The 17,322-nt window shown below is 41.2% G+C and overlaps 1 protein-coding gene across 5 annotated transcripts in view; it reads left to right on the plus strand.

Annotated features, from left to right (window-relative positions):
* Nucleotides 1-17,322, plus strand: part of RNF213 (ring finger protein 213) — a 631,031-nt gene that overhangs the window by 391,827 nt on the left and 221,882 nt on the right. For all 5 annotated transcript variants that reach the window (XM_073621071.1, XM_073621073.1, XM_073621072.1 and 2 more), the window contains 6 exons: nt 3,949-4,085; nt 5,552-5,647; nt 6,727-6,845; nt 7,918-8,025; nt 11,137-11,366; nt 12,407-12,548. In XM_073621071.1, coding sequence (XP_073477172.1) covers nt 3,949-4,085; nt 5,552-5,647; nt 6,727-6,845; nt 7,918-8,025; nt 11,137-11,366; nt 12,407-12,548 — 832 coding nt within the window. The remainder of the gene's footprint in view (nt 1-3,948; nt 4,086-5,551; nt 5,648-6,726; nt 6,846-7,917; nt 8,026-11,136; nt 11,367-12,406; nt 12,549-17,322) is intronic.

Below are 17,322 nucleotides of genomic sequence, written 5' to 3' on the forward strand. Positions count from 1 at the left end.
CTTCCCACAAGTGCACCGCACCAGTGTGATAAGGCACACTGGAATGAATGGGAGGCGGTTTTCAGGCGCTTAGCAGAGGCTATTTCTAGCGCTAAAGCGCCTGAAATCCACCCCAGTGTGAAAAGGGTTGAAATGATTCAGAGCTTTCTGTATTAGAATATCAGCTGTTGTGCATACTAGCAACATTCTTAGCTTCAGAGACAGATACAAAGCCAATTAGTAGTTTAGAGCACCAAACAGCTTTGCCATTACAAACTATAGAAATGATTGTTTTCTGTAGATCAGAGTTATTGTTCTGGGTTCAGTTTGACTTTGTCAGGTTTATATTGCTGTCAGGTGGGGAATAGAATGGAATATTCCCAGAATGAACACCTCAATCTTGACCAGGGCCGGTACAAGGGGGGGCGGAAGGGGCGGATGCCCTTGGGCGGGACCATTTAATGGAGTAAGAGGGGCGCACTAGAAGCGCCAGTGAACCGGTGTTGTAAAAATTCCTGCTACCTATGCAGAGTTTACAACACCGGCCGCGCGAAAATTGATAATTTTTAACATGTGCCGAGTGCGCTCCTGCACCCGGCACAAGCCTGAGACCAGCCCCGTCTCTCACTTCCCTATCAGGGTTTCTATCCCGCATTGGAGGATCTACCCATCAATCGCCGACAGCTGGCGTCTGACGGGTAGATCGAGATGCATGCAGAACAGCGCAGGAAGCATCTGTAATAAGTTCTCTCTCTCTCATGTCACGCTGCTCCCCGGCGGCCCCTCCTCTCTTCTCGTCCTTCCCTATTTGCTTGTGACATCATCTGGGATGGACGAGAAGAGAGGAGGGGCCGCCAGGGAGCAGCGTGGCATGAAAGAGAGAACTTATCACAGATGCTTCCAGCGCTGCTCTGCATGCAGGCTAGTAAACAATGTGCCACATTTAATGTGCTATGTGCCCCATGATGTGCCCTATAATGTGCCCCATGATGTGCCCTTACGTGCCCCATGATGTGCCCTTACGTGCCCCATAATGTTCCCTGATGTGCCCTGACGTGCCCCATGATGTGCCCCATGATGTGCCCTGATGTGCCCCATAATGTGCCATGTGCCATTATGTGCCATATGCCCCCGTACCCTGATGTGCTCCGTGCCCTGATATGCCCTGATGTGCCATGTGCCCTGATATGCTCCTTACCCTGATGTGCCCTGATGTGCTCAGTGCCCTGATGTGCTTTGTGCCCCGTGCCCTGATGTGCCCTGTACCCTGATGTGCTGTGCCCTGTACTGTGATGTGTTGTGCCCTGATGTGCTCTGTACCCTGATGTGCCCCGTGCCCTGATGTGCTATGTGCCCGGATGTGCCCTAATGTCCTATGTGCCCCGATGTGCCTTGTGCCCCGATGTGCAGTGCCTTAATGTCGTGTGCCCCAATGTACTGTGACCTGATGTGCTGGGCTCTGTACCCTGATGTGCTGTGCCCTGATGTGCTGTACCCTGATGTAGCCTGGTGTGCTGTACCCTGATGTGCTGGGCTCTGTACCTTGATGTGCTGTGCCCTGATGTGCAGTGCCCTGATGTGCTGTGACCTGTGCCCTGATGTGCTGTGCCCTGATGTACTGTGACCTGTGACCTGATGTGCTGTGTCCTGTTGCTCCGATTAGAACGGTGTCATTGTACTGAATGGGGCGTGACAAGTTTCCCCAGTATAGATCCCATCGTCTGTAGGCGTTGTAGCTTTCACAGCGGCGGAGGTGTCGCAGTTTTCCATCTTTGCCCTGGGCACCCGATGAACTTGTCCCGGCACTGTTCTTGACAACTGTCAAAGGTGGAATTTGCCCTCACTTTCGGGAGATCTCTATCAGCAGGAACCTGGAAATTATTTCAGTGCAGCACTGTAATTTTTATTGTTAGTTCACATTAAATGACTTCTGCGAAATACATCCCCATGCATTCCAGCATCCTCAGTACTGCTCTGTATTGTAAATGAATACTTACTTTTTAAGCAGCTTATTTTATTGCCCTCCCCTCTCTATGCTGCAGATGGCACAAAGTACTGAGCGCTGAATGTGCGGCCCCTGGAAACTCACAAGCAAATTCACTTCCCACAGATGCACTCGCTCTTGCAGCTCAGCATTCTAAGAAAGTGACTGTGCATGTGTGGGTAGGCAACAGCTGAGTGCCCCTTCGTGAGTTCTGCCTTCTGCATTACAGAGAGGGGAGGGTAATGAAATAAGCAATTGAAAAGCTGGTAAAATGTAGCACTCCATATTAATGGACTGGGGGTGCTGTAATGCTTAGGGAGGTTTCATGTTCTTAGGGATGTTCACCTTTTATTTATTTATTTTTTTATATATTGTAATTTCTAGCTTCCCTAGTTACCGATATACCATTAATGTGCCTCTTTTGCAGAAAAGAAAAAAGCTTTGTATATGTCCTACACTAGACCTTACCTGAGCCCCCAGATTGTTATATTGATAACCTCTCCATTTCGTCCTGGATGGATCCTAGGTTGGGAAAATTGTTTTGCCATGTGAAAAAAACAAGCGACAAACGCAGCAAAACACCCAGTAAAAAATGTGAAACCTGCAACTGGCCAAAATGTCCTTTGAGTTACTTTGCCACGTGTAGGGCAGCCCGTTGCAATAAATGTTTTTCTGCCCTATGCGTGTCGAGGGAAAAACTAGCTAAACGTATGGTTCCACTACGCTAATTGTGAATAGGAGGACCCACCCGAACATTATATAGGTGATGATAGATCTAAAGGAGCTTGTACAATCAGGTTGTACAGAAAGTGGATGGAAATAAAACAAGAGGGGGTATAATAATGAGGGAGGTGTGGTCCAGACAGGTGATCATGCTCTGTCACGCCCTGTTCTGTGATGCAGCAAGGCAGTGTATTCTGGGATATGATCTACATGAAGTGATAAAATAAAAAAACATTTTAAAATATCCAAATAGACAGATGAAAATTGAAAGGTGCTATAGATGAGGTGAGAGATGAGCACATTAGGATGGCTGGAGCAGAAATGACATTAGAAAACACTTCTATTTATCATGAAAAGTGAAATTCTGCCCCAAAAGTTGAACTTATCTTTAACCATTCAAAATGATACTAAAGGATATTTTTTTATTTTGCTTTAAAATAAAAAAGACATTATACTTACCCGCTCTGTGCAATGCTACCCCCTATGCTGGAGTCTCCTGCCAGTGCTGTCCACTTCTCCTTCCTCTGGATGCCCCCTCAATAAGCTGTGTGCTAAGGGGGCATCTGTGCAAGCGTGCTCCCGAGCCGGGCTGTGTGTGTCCATAGGCAGACACAGTGTCGGTAAGCTATGCCCCCTCCTCACAGGAGTTTTGTCTGACAGCCTATGGCTCCCACTGTTGCCTGTTTTCTCCTGTGAGACCAGGAAGTGGAGGATAGGTGTTGCAGCTGGAACAGTGCTGCATTAGTGAGAGATGCCAGCTAAGTGTTTAGGGGCAGGAGGGCTAGGATAGGTAATGGAACATTTTTTACCTGAATGCATTAAGGTTACAAAAAAGGTTTTGCCTTTAGAACCACTTTACTACATCATTAAATGTATTATTTAATTACATGCAGTGTAAATGCCTGAATTTGACCTGGTTTCCGCCTTTTCTCCCTGTACAACAGGGCAGGAGAGGAAGAGGCAACACAAGGCACCATCGGTTCATGTTTTGACAAGCATGCTGATAGGAAGACAAAGCAGAGTGACAGAGAGATGAGCCCATCTCTGTGCTACTTTACCTTTCACTGGATGGTAACATCCTGGCCTCAAAGAAAATGGGATGAATGATGCTGGCCGTCAAACTAAGGACATCTAGCAGCCAAAAATAAATAACAACTGCAGAGGAAAAGCTGAATATTTGTTTATATTATAGTTTAATGAGCTATTCACCTTTGTCTTATTTTTAGCTGGAATTCTGCTTTAATCAAAATTCTTCTATTTAGATCACAACATTTTCCCGCCTTCTGACTTCTGCTGACAGAAAGGTTCTGGAAACAGAGTTAAAAAATCACATCGATACTATCAAAATTTTGTCCCTGCAGCAGTTTGATACAGAATTCTCGTTCTTGAAAAAGATTCGGTAAGTTTTGACTCAACAGTGCAATATACACTAAAATGATCATCAGGCCTAGTCTTGACAGTCTGTTGGATGAACCTTGGTGATATTTTCAAAAGTTCCTTAGATTCAGTCAGTGGTTTGGGGTGTCATTTTTAGTCACTTTAAAGTTTGAAATTAAAGCGGTTGTATACCCTTTTTCTTTTTTTTTCTCTTGCTTACAGGTAAGCCCATAAGTAGGTAAAATGAATATGTCCTAAACCAGTACGGTTTAAGAGATATTCACTTTGCATGCAGCCACTGCCGGACCTTGCCGGGAAGAAAACTCCGCGTGCACGTGCGGGTGTGATGTAATCTCGGCTCCGGCCACTCACAGTGTCGGAGCCGCGAACCCGGAAGAAACGCCGAGGGAACATGTCCACTCCTCGGTGTGGACCGGGATCAGCTGCAGAAGCCTTGTTCTAAGAATTTCATAATGAGCTAGTATGTGCTGTATACTAGCTCATTATGCCTTACAGGATTTTTTATAAAAAAAATAAATGAATCAATTCTGTTCGGGTATACAACCGCTTTAATAGTTTTTCCATAAATATTTGGCAGGTTGGAATCGGATAATTGTAATATTGTTTTCAAAATTTTAACTAGTAAAGTTTACAAATGCATATGGACAAATTTTATTAATATAATTGCATTTTATATACAAATGTGAATCATATTAGGAAAGATTCATAAGAATTTTAAGAGGGGTAAATAATATGAAGTGATTAAAGAGGTTGTAAAGAAAAAAAAAACCTGCAAGACAAAGGCATAATGAGCTAGTATGCATTGCATACTAGCTCATTATGACATACCTTAGAACGAAGCCTTGCAGCAGTGCCCACACACCACTGACATAGCAGACATCTTCACCGGTGTTTCTTCCAGGTTCGCGGTCTCTGGCCCTGTGATTGGCCAGAGCTGCAATAATATCACTCCTGCGCACGGGAGCCGCTGGTCAAGGCACAGGCCCTGAAAAAATGGCACGGGCAGCCGTTTCTTCAGAGCGCATGCGCTGATGATGTAATCGCATACAATAAATATCTCCTAAACTGTGCTTTTAGGTGATACTTACAGTACCTATAGGTAAGCATTATAGGTACAAACAAAAACAGAGGAGTTTACTTCCTCTTTAAAGAGAAAAGAAAGAAGATATGAAGTTATAATTTTACATCGGTGTTCCCATATGATAATATTTAGTACTTTTGTTAAACTTTTTTATATAGGGGGACATAAAACAGTAAAGCCTAAATTGAATTTATTTTCAGATATCAAATGGCAATCAAATTGAGATACAAGATGAACATGTGTGTATTCACAAACATTTTCTTAGTAATAGTTTAATATTGCATGATGGTGAATTTGATGTAGATTATAATGAGTTAAAATAGTTTATAGGGTACCAAACAGAGCAGTATTGGATGAATAACAATCTGTTTTTATTTCTAATACAGGAGTTTTCTTGAGAGTCCATCTCGTAATCTAATACTGATTATACAAACTGATTTTGAAGAAGGATCCCAAGGAGCAAATCTTGTGGCATCAGCAAAGTAAGCTATTTTCTCATATCTCAAAGAAACTTTATATAAATATATTTTTGCCTATGAGTTATGTCCTTGACATTCGAGGGTTACTAAAGGTTTGTTTAAAAAAAAATAAAAATAAACTTCATACTTCCCTCCTCCGTGCAGTTGGTTTTGCACAGAATGGCCCTGATCCTCCTCTTCTGGGGTCCCTTAGCAGCGCTCCTGGCTCCTCCTCTTCTCAAGTGCCCCAATGGAGAAGCGCTCTCCCTTAATTTATTCTCTTGAGAAGAGGAGATTAAGGGGCGATATGATCAAAATGCACAAACATACGTGGTCCATATAGTGAACTTGGTGTTGAGTTATTCACTTTAAGGTCATCACAGAGGACGAGGGGGCACTCTTTATGTCTAGATGAAAAGAGATTTAATATCCAAATACAGAAAGGTTTCTTCACTGTAAAAGCTGTGAAAATGTGGAATAGACTCCCGCCAGAGGTGGTTCTGGCCAGCTTAGTAGATTGCTTTAAAAAAGGCCTGGTTTCTTTCCTAAATGTACACAATATAACTGGGTACTGACATTTATAGGTAAAGTTGATCAGAGAAAATCCGATTGCCTCTTGGGGGAATCATGAAGGATTTTTTTTCCCCAGCTGTAGCAAATTGGATAATGCTTTGCTGGGGTTTTTTGCCTTCCTCTGGATCAACCGTGGGTATAGGATTGGGTATATGGGGTTATATAATTTTTCTCTTTTATTGGTTGAACTTGATAAACTTGTGTCTTTTTTCAACCTAACTATGTAGCTATGTAAAAAAATGCACTCAATCTGTGGTAGAAAAGATAAAGGCATATCAAGGGCTCGGCTGACTAAGGAGCAATGCCAGAGCAGGAAAAAGTAACATGACCAGTAGTGTACAATAGTGAATTTCTTGGCTCTACTCCTTGACAGTCCAGGATAGATGGAGCAAATGTGTTGCCTGTACTAGCCAGTATACCATAGTCAGCATAGCCCCAAAGGTGACCACAGTATACTGGCTACATGAGACATTTTTGCTCCATTATATTACCTTTTAAATACTTATTACAGTCTTTACCTTTGTTTTTAGGTACTCTGCTGTGAATGAAATACAAAAGGCGAATCTCAAAGAAATGTGTGTATTTGTCTACTTCATAACTAAACTTCCCAGAATGCAAGGAGGCACATCTTATGTGGGCTTCCGTGGAGGTAAGTTACCAGCGGCATAGCAGTCAATACAGGGGCTTCCTTTTACAGTACTTGATTCTTGCCTAAATCTAAAGAGAACACTTTTGTTGCTACTTTACAACTGAACCTGTGTGAATACTTCAATTAACACATGCCTCTTAAAATAAAATGAATGTGATAATTAAACACCATTCTCATATATATATAAAAAAAAGTATTTTCTAAATTTGTTTGTATTTGGTCCTAGCCATTAGCTAGTCCATTAGTACTCTGTGCTCTAGAATCCCAAAATTTTAAACATACTGACCAGAAAAGAAAAGGTTTTGTTTGTGATATGGCCCAGGTTCACACTGAGCTGCGGGAATAAAGCCGTGCAAAGTCAGCTGAACGCTCACGATTTCACTCCCACATGTCAGTCACTATTTCGGCCGCAATTTCAGAGACATCTGTGCAGGTTTCTGCACAGATATCAATGTAAATTGCAGCCCAAAATGGCAAAAAGTAGTACAGAAACTACTTTTTGAAATCGGTGCAGCGCCGCAAATGCAGCGTCACACTGATTAGGGCGGTGCCACTGACGGCAATTGCCGCCGATTTTGACATGTCAAATCGCATGTCAAAATGCTCCAGTGTAAACCAGGGCTTAAGGACTGATATTTTAGTTTAGATGCAGATAATTTGAATTATCTGCTAGCTTCCTTTATCTCTTGGACTCCAGCATCACCAGCTCTGCTTTGCACATAACACTTTGGATTTTCAGACTACAAGAGTTAGAAAGTGAGCACCTAGTGCTGGGCTTTCTCTTAAGGAAACTCAAAATGCTTTGCAAAATCGGTGACTTGAGTGCACACTTCATTAAATGTTTGTTTATGATATACAGATTTACATGCAAATAATGAAAACATTGTTATAAACCTGTAAACTTTTTACATATAATAAATCAAGAATGAAAAATTCTGATCGCCTGGTAATACATTGAACATGGTAATTTTGAGGCAAAAATATTGCAATCAGATTCCGCGTGAGGTTTCAATGGATAATTCAGTCCATTAACAATCATGATGATTTGTTAAATGATTTGTGTTCTTTGTAGGATTGTGGCAGTCCATCCACATTGATGATCTAAGGAAGTCTAAGGATATGGTGGAAGATGTTACAGCACTTCAGGATCTCACTATAAGCCATCTGTTCTATACTGAAGGTAAGCTGGAGTGAAGGAAATATAAGTGCATCTCAAAAAAATAGACCAGATCTTTTTGAATGATATGAACTACAAAAATGAACTTGCAGGGGAAAAATCATAATCTCAGGATCGCACATACCACATATACAATACTGTGCAAAAGTTATAGGCAGTTGTAAAAAAATGCTATAAGTTAAGAATGCCTTCAGAAATAAAAGTGTTAATAGTTTCTTTTTTTATCAATTAATAAAATGGAAAGTGAATGAACAAAAAAGAAACCCAAATTAAATCAATGATTTGTGTGACCACCCTTTGCCTTCAAAACCGCATTGATTCTTCTAGGTACACTTGCACACAGTTTTTGTAGGAACTCGGCAGGTTTATTGTTCCAAACATCTTGGAGAACTACCCACTGTTCTTCTGTAGATGTAGGCTGCCTAAAATCCTTCTGTCTTTTCATGTAATCCCAGACAGACTTGATAATGTTGAGATCAGGGCTCTATGGGGGCCAACCATCACTTCCAGAACTTCTTGTTCTTTAAGTTGAACATAGTTCTTAATGACATTGGCTGTATGTTTGGGGTCATTTCACTGCAAATTTGGGGCTCAGATCAGACACTTCCCTGATGCAGAAATGCAGGCCCAAACTTGCAAGAAGCCTTTACCATGCTTCACTGTTGCCTGCTGACACTCATTATTTTACTGCTGTCCAGCCCTGCTGCAAATAAACTCCCTCCTGCTGCAGCAAAATATTTCAAATTTTGACTCATCAGTACAGAGCACCTGTTGCCATTTTTCTGCACCCCAATTCCCTTTGTTTTCACGCATAGTTGAGTCACTTAGCCTTGTTTCCATTTCGGAGGTATGACTTTTTGGTCACAATTCTTCCATGAAGACCACTTTTGGCCAGACTTCTGCAGACAGTAGATGGATGTACCAGGGTCCCACTGGTTTCCGGCAGTTCTGTGCTGATGGCACTGCTGGACATCTTCCGATGTCGAAGGGAAGTAAGCATGAGACGTGTCTTACTTTTGCTGCATTAAGTTTTCTTGTCCGACCACTGCGTCTACCATCCTCAACGTTGCCAGTTTCTTTTTGCTTCCTCAAAAGAGCTTGGTGAATTGAATTAATGCTGGTTTGAAGCCAAAGGGTAGTCGCACAAATTATTGATTCGATTTAGATTTTTCTTCTGTTTTGTAAATTGATAAAAAATAAACAATTAAAATATGTGTTTTTGAAAGCATTCCTACTTTACAGCAATTCTTCACACCTGCCTAAAACTTTTGCACAGTACTGTATGTTCTGCATTACTCTTTAAATGCAAGCATTAGCACCCTTTCCTTCCTAAATCAGAGTAATGTCAAACACTCATAGACTTCAGGAAGAAATGGCTGCTGCAATTCTGCTTCCTTAGTAGCCTCTCTTCTCTAGTCTGTAATTGGTCATTGAAGAAGACAGCCCCATGTACAGTGCCTTGCAAAAGTATTCACCCCCCTTGGCATTTTTCGTGTTTTGTTGCCTCACAACCTGCAATTAACATGGATTGTTTGAGGAATTGCTTCATTTAATTTACAGAACATGCCCACAACTTTGAAGATTTTTTTTTTATTATTGTGAAGCAAACAACAAATAGGACAAAATAACAGAAAAAGTCAATGTGCATAACTATTCACCCCCTAAAGTGAATACTTTGTAGAGCCACCTTTTGTGGCTATCACAGCTCCAAGTCGCATTGGATAAGTCTCTATGAGCTTGCCACATCTTACCACTGAGATTTTTGCCCATTCCTTCTTGCAAAACTGCTCCAGCTCCATCAGGTTGGATGGTTTGCGCTTGTGAACAGCAATCTTTAAGTCTGACCACAGATTTTCTAATGGATTGAGGTCTGGGCTTTGACTAGGCCATTCCAACACATTTACATGTTTCCCCTTAAACCACTCAAGTGTTGCTTTAGCAGTGTGTTTGGGGTCATTGTCCTGCTGGAAGGTGAACCTCCGTCCTAGCCTCAAATCACACAGAGTGGTACAGGTTTTGCTCAAGAATATCCCTGTATTTAGCACCATCCATTTTTCCCTCAACTCTGACCAGTTTCCCAGTCCTCACTGCTGAAAAACATCCCCACAGCATGATGCTGCCACCACCATGTTTCACTGTGGGGATGGTGTTCTTTGGGTGATGTGATGTGTTGGGTTTGTGCCAGACAAAGCATTTTCTTTGATGGCCAAAAAGTTCAATTTTAGTCTCATCAGACCAGAGCACCTTCCTCCATACATTTTGGGAGTCTCCCACATGCCTTTTCACAAACTGAAAATGTGCCATTTTGTTTTTTGCTGAAAGTAATGGCTTTCTTCTGGCCACTCTGCCATAAAGCCCAACTCTATGGAGCGTATGGCTTATTGTCGTTCTACGTACAGATACTCCAGTCTCTGCTGTGGAACTCTGCAGCTCCTCCAGGGTTACCTTAGGTCTATGTGCTGCCCCTCTAATGCCCTCCTTGCCCGGTCCGTGAGTTTTGGTGTGCGGCCGTCTCTTGGCAGGTTTGCTGTTGTGCCATGTTCTTTCCATTTGGTTATGATAGATTTGATGGTGCTCCTAGGGATCATCAAAGATTTGGATATTTTTTTATAACCTAACCCTGACTCAACAACATTGTCCCTTACTTTTTTGGAGAGTTCCTTGGTCTTCATGGCAGTGTTTGGTTAGTGGTGCCTCTTGCTTAACTGTTTTATCCTCTGGGGCCTTTCAAAAAGGTGTATATGTAATGACAGATCATGTGACACTTAGATTGCACACAGGTGGACATCATTTCACTTATTATGTGACTTCTGAAGGTAATTGGTTGCACCAGAGCTTTTTATTGGCTCATAACAAAGGGAGTGAATACATATGCACATGCCAATTATCAGTTTTCAATTTCTGAAAAATAGTTTTATGTATATATTTTTCTAATTTTACTTCATCAACTTAGACTATTGTGTTCTGATCCATCACACATAATTCAGATTAATGTAACAAAGTAGATAAAAAGCCAAGGGGGTGAATACTTTTGCAAGGCACTGTATATGGTCAAAATGAAACACATTTTTTGTGCTTGCTTTCTGCTTTAATCCATTTGTTTTAATATTGCAGAGAAAAAAAAAACTGTAAAGGATGATACTAAGCATAAAGCAAACATGGAAATAAACATGGAGGTAGAAATGGCCCGTGCGAATGAAGACGTTAAGATACAAGGCAGGGGTGATGAAGAAGACATGGAGGCAGCGATTGATATATATACGGAAGAAAAAATGGAGACTGAAAATGAAATTTCTGAAGACCATGAAATGGAAACTGATATTCCATTGCAAAGACCAGAGGATGTAAGAATGAATCCAGTAATGTTTGCACGAATTGGATTATAGTATGCCCTGCCTATTGCAAAATGATAGCCGTGCAGCACTTTTGTCTTTCCGGGTGGAACGGGCCTCATGCGGCTGTGCTGCGAGCGTGATCTGTCACTGGCTGTGCACACCGATCCGGCCCCCTGCCGGTACCATATGATCACTGTGACCAATCACAGCACATCACATGACAATTGTAAACAATGGATGGATTCCTTTCATGCCATCCATTGTGTACAATTGTGTTGCTAGCTGTGATTGGTCACAGTGATGTTTATTACTTATCTTATCATTTGCTTCTCTATCCAAAATTTTGCAGTCAAATCAGGATACTTTGCAGTATATTTGTTACATGTTCACATTCACATAGCTTTAAAAAAGTATTTAAAAATTGCTGCCTAGCATTTTACTTCCTTGCTTTTGAATTTAATGTGTACCATAATTCATCCTGTCTGTACTCGGCTGGATCGGCTTCATTATCAGTTGTAAACTAGTTTTGAACACTGTCTGTCCTAACAAAAGGTTAAAGAATTAGGGACTGGCCTCATGCATTGTATGTCAATAAGAGAAAGCTCAATGTGTCCCTGGTCGTCTGTAAGGGGAGAACTTTAGAAACAGTTGTCTACAGACTGTTCACAAACTGCAAAAGCCAATCAGATCCTTCATGACAGTATGACCATTTCTCAATGATTCTTATATAATTTTTAAAATGTTGTGTTTGCTGTATTTTTGTGATCAGATTTCACAAAATTGTAAAAATTTACATTTTACCCTTGTGGATGTTCCCTCTGGTGACTGACTGTGAATCTGTAACTGGTACTTTTGTTGACCAGTTGCTGAAATTTAGTCATGTGAGAACAGAGATTTAACCTTTCACATGTCAGTTTCTGTTTTCCTGTTTTGGGAGTTTCTGTCTACCTTTGCATATTTACTCATGCTGTATTTCATTTTCTTTATATTCAATGTTTATCCCTGATTGCTTTAAAGCCATACAAGCATTTTTTTTCATATATTTGCAGATGTTGGATACCACCATTCTCATCCGAAGCTGTGTTCAGAATGCTATAGGTTTATTAAGAGATGAAGAAAATGTTGAAAGCCGCAGCACCAGGAGGATTGAGATCCTGATAAGCCTGTTGAGCATAGAAGATCAGATAAAAAGTATGTTTACCTGATTTGTTTATACGTTTATTTCAGGTTTAGATTTAGACCCCTTTGTAGGTGCTTTTTCAGGCATTTTAGTGCTAAAAATAGCTCAAGTCTCCCCTGTGTGAAAGCCTGAGTGCTATCACATTGGGGCGGTGCGCTTGCACCGGAAAAAAAGTCCTGCAAGCTTGGTCTTTGGTGCTTTTTGGGCGCTTTTAGCCCCTTGTTAACACCTTCTTTGGGGTTAAAATCGCCCCACTTCCGCCCACACAGCACCGCTAAAACTAGCGGCGCTTTACCGCTGGCGCTTGGGGGGTCTGAGTGTGAAAGTAGCTTTATAAGAGTAGATATGGCGGGCCTTTTTCTGTTTAAAATGCAGCATGTAAATATGTAGTCTTTAATTCCGCTGGGGCTTTCTAATTTAAAGTTTGGGGTACTTGAAATCTAACTTTACCAGCACCAGCTTCTAAATGAAAAATAAAAGACCACTTTAGGTTGTGGAATTCTTAGCCTAACTTCAACAAATGGATGAGAGCCATTAATAACACCTTGAGTTCTCTATTTAGATGGTAAAATATACATTGTTTACTTCACTTGTTGCAATTTAGTCTGGAAAGAAAATATAAGAAGAAGATTTTTGTAAATTGCAGAAAGTGAAATAATGGGGCTCATACCCATAGCAACCAGTCTGATATAATTTCATGGGAAAAACATGGAGGCTGCCATTGCTGACCTTTCCTCTGAAAATACTGGATGCCTGGCTGTTCTCTTACTTCAATGCATTGAGTGACTAATCCAGAATCAGTATGCAGGTTACGTTTAACTTTTCTTCATCTTTCTTGTTCTGCAGAAATATTCCAGGTAACTCAAAAAGTATTAAAGGCAGAGTTATAACAGCCCAGCAACTAGTAAATTCAGAAAGAATTTGCGGTTTGTCTATTTTGCTAATTTTTCTATATATTTTTAATATTTTGCTAATGTGGATATAACCGATATATAAGCTCTGACTTTGTTGTTACTATATGTGATGATTAGATATGAGAGACCATTCTTGGTTCTGTATTGTCTTTACGTGAGAACCAATAAATATATCTTAAAAAAAAAAAAAAAAAATCAGTAGGAGTTTAGTAATAATAGCTCCATATTTCTCACAGTAGATTTACTTTAACCACCTCAATACAGGGCACTTAAACTCCCTTCCTGCCCAGACCAATTTTCAGCTTTCAGTGCTCTCACACTTTGAATGACAATTACTCAGTCATGCAACACTGTACCCAAATGAAGTTTGTGTCCTTTTTTTCACACAAATAGAGCTTTCTTTTGGTGGTATTTAATCACTAATGGGTTTTTTATTTTTTGTGCTATAAATAAAAAAAGACCGTAAATTTTGTGAAAAATTGCCTTTTTCTTTGTTTTTGTCATAAAATTTAGCAAATTAGTAATTTTTCTTCATACATTTTGACCAAAATTTATACTGCTATATATCTTTGGTAAAAATAACCCAAATTCGTGTATATTATTTGGTCTTTGAAAGTTATATAGTCTACAGACTATGGTATAAAATTGAAATTATCTGATCAGGCCTTCAGTACATCAGGTGAATCTAATTTCTTGAGGTGCTAACAAGTCAGAAAAGTACAAGTACCCCCCAAATGACCCCTTTTTAGAAAGTAGACATTCCACGGTATTAAGTAAATAGCATGGTGAGTTTTTTTAAGTTGTAATTTTTTTCCCACAATTCTTTGCAAAAGGAAGTTTTTTTTTTTGTTTTTTTTTTTTTTTTTTTTACAAAATTGTCATATTAACTGGTTGTTTCTCTCACAGAGCATATGCATACAACAAATTACACCCCAAAATACATCCTGCTACTCCTCCTGAGTATGGGGATACCACATGTGTGGGACTTTTACACAGCCTGGCCACATACAAAGGCCCAACATTGAAGTAGCACCATCAGGCGATCTACGAGCATAAATTGCACATCTCATTTCTCAACCACCTATTACACTTTTGAAGGCCCTGGAGCACCAGGACAATGGAATTGCCCACAAAATGATCCAATTTTGGAAAGCAAACACCCCAACATATAATCTATGAGGCATAATGAGTCTTTTGAATGGTTATTTTTTTCCAGAAGTTTTTGGAAAACGTGGAAAAAAAGTGAAAACGCATTTTTTTTTTTTTTTACACAAAGTTGTCCATTTTATAAGATATTTCCAATGCATAGCAAATACATAGCAAAAATGACACCCCAAAATACACTCTGCTACTCCTCCTGAGTATGGCGATGCCACATGTGTGGGACTTTTACACAGCCTGGCCACATACAAAGGCCCAACAATGAAGTAACACCATCAGGCGATCTATGAGCATAAATTGCACATCTCATTTCTCAACCACCTATTACACTTTTGAAGGCCCTGGAGCACCAGGACAATGGAATTGCCCACAAAATGACCCCATTTTGGAAAGGGTAAAAAAAAGTATTACCTGTGCTTTTAGTAGTGTCCAGGCAGCAGTCAGGGATGTGCTTAACGACAGCAATAGTAATTATCCAGGCAGCAGGCAGGAATATTGTCTATAGTCAGCACAAGGATATTGTCAGCACAGCCAAAGCATTTGTCCATAGAAATTGTCCAGGCAGAGACAGCCAGCAGAGCCATAATATTGGTCCTGGTACACTGTTACTTGCAGACACTCATTATTGTACCGCTCTTCAGCCCTTCATAAACATACTGCCTCTTGCTACAGCTAATTATTTGCATGGTCCAGGTAGCAGGCAGAGGTGTGGTCTATTCATGCGGCAGGCAAAGGCATGATGGCAGTAAGTCAGCAGTAGGCTGAGGGCCGCAATCAGGTAAGACCGGGGCACAGGGGTAGAGGCTTCGACCCACCCAAATCTCTATGAAGCATCCGGACTTCAGACCCTAGTCCGGAAATTACAAAACCCGGAGAAAACAAAAAAATTGTTTTCTCCATCCGGAAAAACTATTCTGGTGCACCTCACATATGTGAGACCCCTGTGTACTACAGTGGCAAGGCAACAGATCAGTCCAAGTGGTAGGCAAAAGCATAGTCCATAAAACAGGCCAGGGTCAGTTCACGTGCAAGCAGTCCAAGCGGTAGGCAGAATCATAGTCACAAAACAGGCCAGGGTCAGTTCACGTGGAAGCAGTCCAAACGGTAGGCAGAGGCATAGTCACAAAACAGGCCAGGGTCAGTTCACATGCAAGCAGTCCAAACGGTGGGCAGAGGCATAGTCACAAAACAGGCCAGGGTCAGTTCATGTGGAAGCAGTCCAAACGGTAGGCAGAGGCATAGTCAAAAAGCAGGCCAGGGTCAGTTCATGTGGAAGGCAGTGGCATGGTTATTTGGGGAAGCATGGAAAATGGTCAGCACAGATGATGAAAATGGGGAAAATATGGGCTAATATTTTAGGGATGTATGATAAAGTTCGAAGCATTCACCAATGCAAAGGCCAGGTTGGGAGGTACAATGGAAGCTGGTATCTTTTCGAAATCCTCTTCTGCTGCACACGTGACATCTTTTTTGCCGACTTCGGCCTGCTTCCGATGGTGGAATGTTGTACGGGAAGTGGCGTTCATGAAGTCGGCTAGCAGCATCAGAGCGAAGGTCTTCTGGGGGGATCTTTGTTGATAGATGAGGGACAAGATTAATACTTCTATGAATTTTAGGAAGGGGGCGGGGCTTTCTGTGGATTTTGTGTAGACTATGTAGGCATTATAAACTGCCAAATGGATGACATAAATTGCTACCTTCTTGTACCAGAATCGGGACCTCCTTATTGACAAATAGGGCTGAATCATTTGATCATTGAAATCCCCCCCCTCCCAGGTAGAGATTATAATCTTGGACACATGTCGGTTTTTCAATGGGACCTCGTCTTCGCTGAACTACAACTGTAGTGTCATCGTGAATGGTGGACATCATGTGCACGTTCCTGTTATCCTTCCACCTCAAGGCCAGCACTTCATTGCATCTCAGTGTTACTCTTTCCCCCCCTTTGCAGCTTTTGTTTACTATGGATTGTGGGAAGTCCTTCTTATTTTTTCTTGAGGTTCCGCAGGCCAGGGTTTTTCGATATATAGGTGTCTGAAAAGGGGCATGCTGGTATAAAAGTTGTCAAGGTATATATGATATCCTTTTTTCAGAAGTGGGTAAGCCAGGTCCCATACGATTTTTCCAGTTGTGCCCATGTAGGCCAGGCACTCAGGGAGCTGGAGCTGGGAATCTCTTCCTTCACGCATACAGATATCCCGTGGCTCTCTCACAGAGCTTGTAAAATTTTACTCCGTATTTGGCCTTTTTGTTAGATATATATTGTTTTATTCCTAGCCGGCCTGAAAATGGTATCAGGGACTCATCCACACATATATGCTTCTCGGGGACATAGAGTTCTGCAAATCGTTGGGAAAATAAATTTATCAGTGGGCGAATCTTATATAACTTATCGGAATTTGGATGATTGCGGGGAGGGCACTGGGTGTTGTCGTTAAAATGAAAGAATCTCATATCGGGACCTGGGCATTGCGGCAAAATACATGGGCGTATGGTGGATGGGGTTGGTCGACCAATAGGCATGTCCTTCTTTTTTTTTTTTTTTGTAAGCCCCATGTTTAAGGTGAGGCCGAAAAACAATTTGAACTCCTCCAAATTCAGATCTCTCCACTCAAACAGACGGGCATAAGATGATTGGGAGTTGTTGGCAATATACTGCTGGGCATACAGATTTAAAAAATAAATAAAGTGCGCTAATTATATGAAAATA

This window comes from Aquarana catesbeiana, linkage group LG03 (genome assembly GCF_042186555.1).
Source record: "Aquarana catesbeiana isolate 2022-GZ linkage group LG03, ASM4218655v1, whole genome shotgun sequence".
Lineage (NCBI taxonomy): Eukaryota > Metazoa > Chordata > Amphibia > Anura > Ranidae > Aquarana > Aquarana catesbeiana.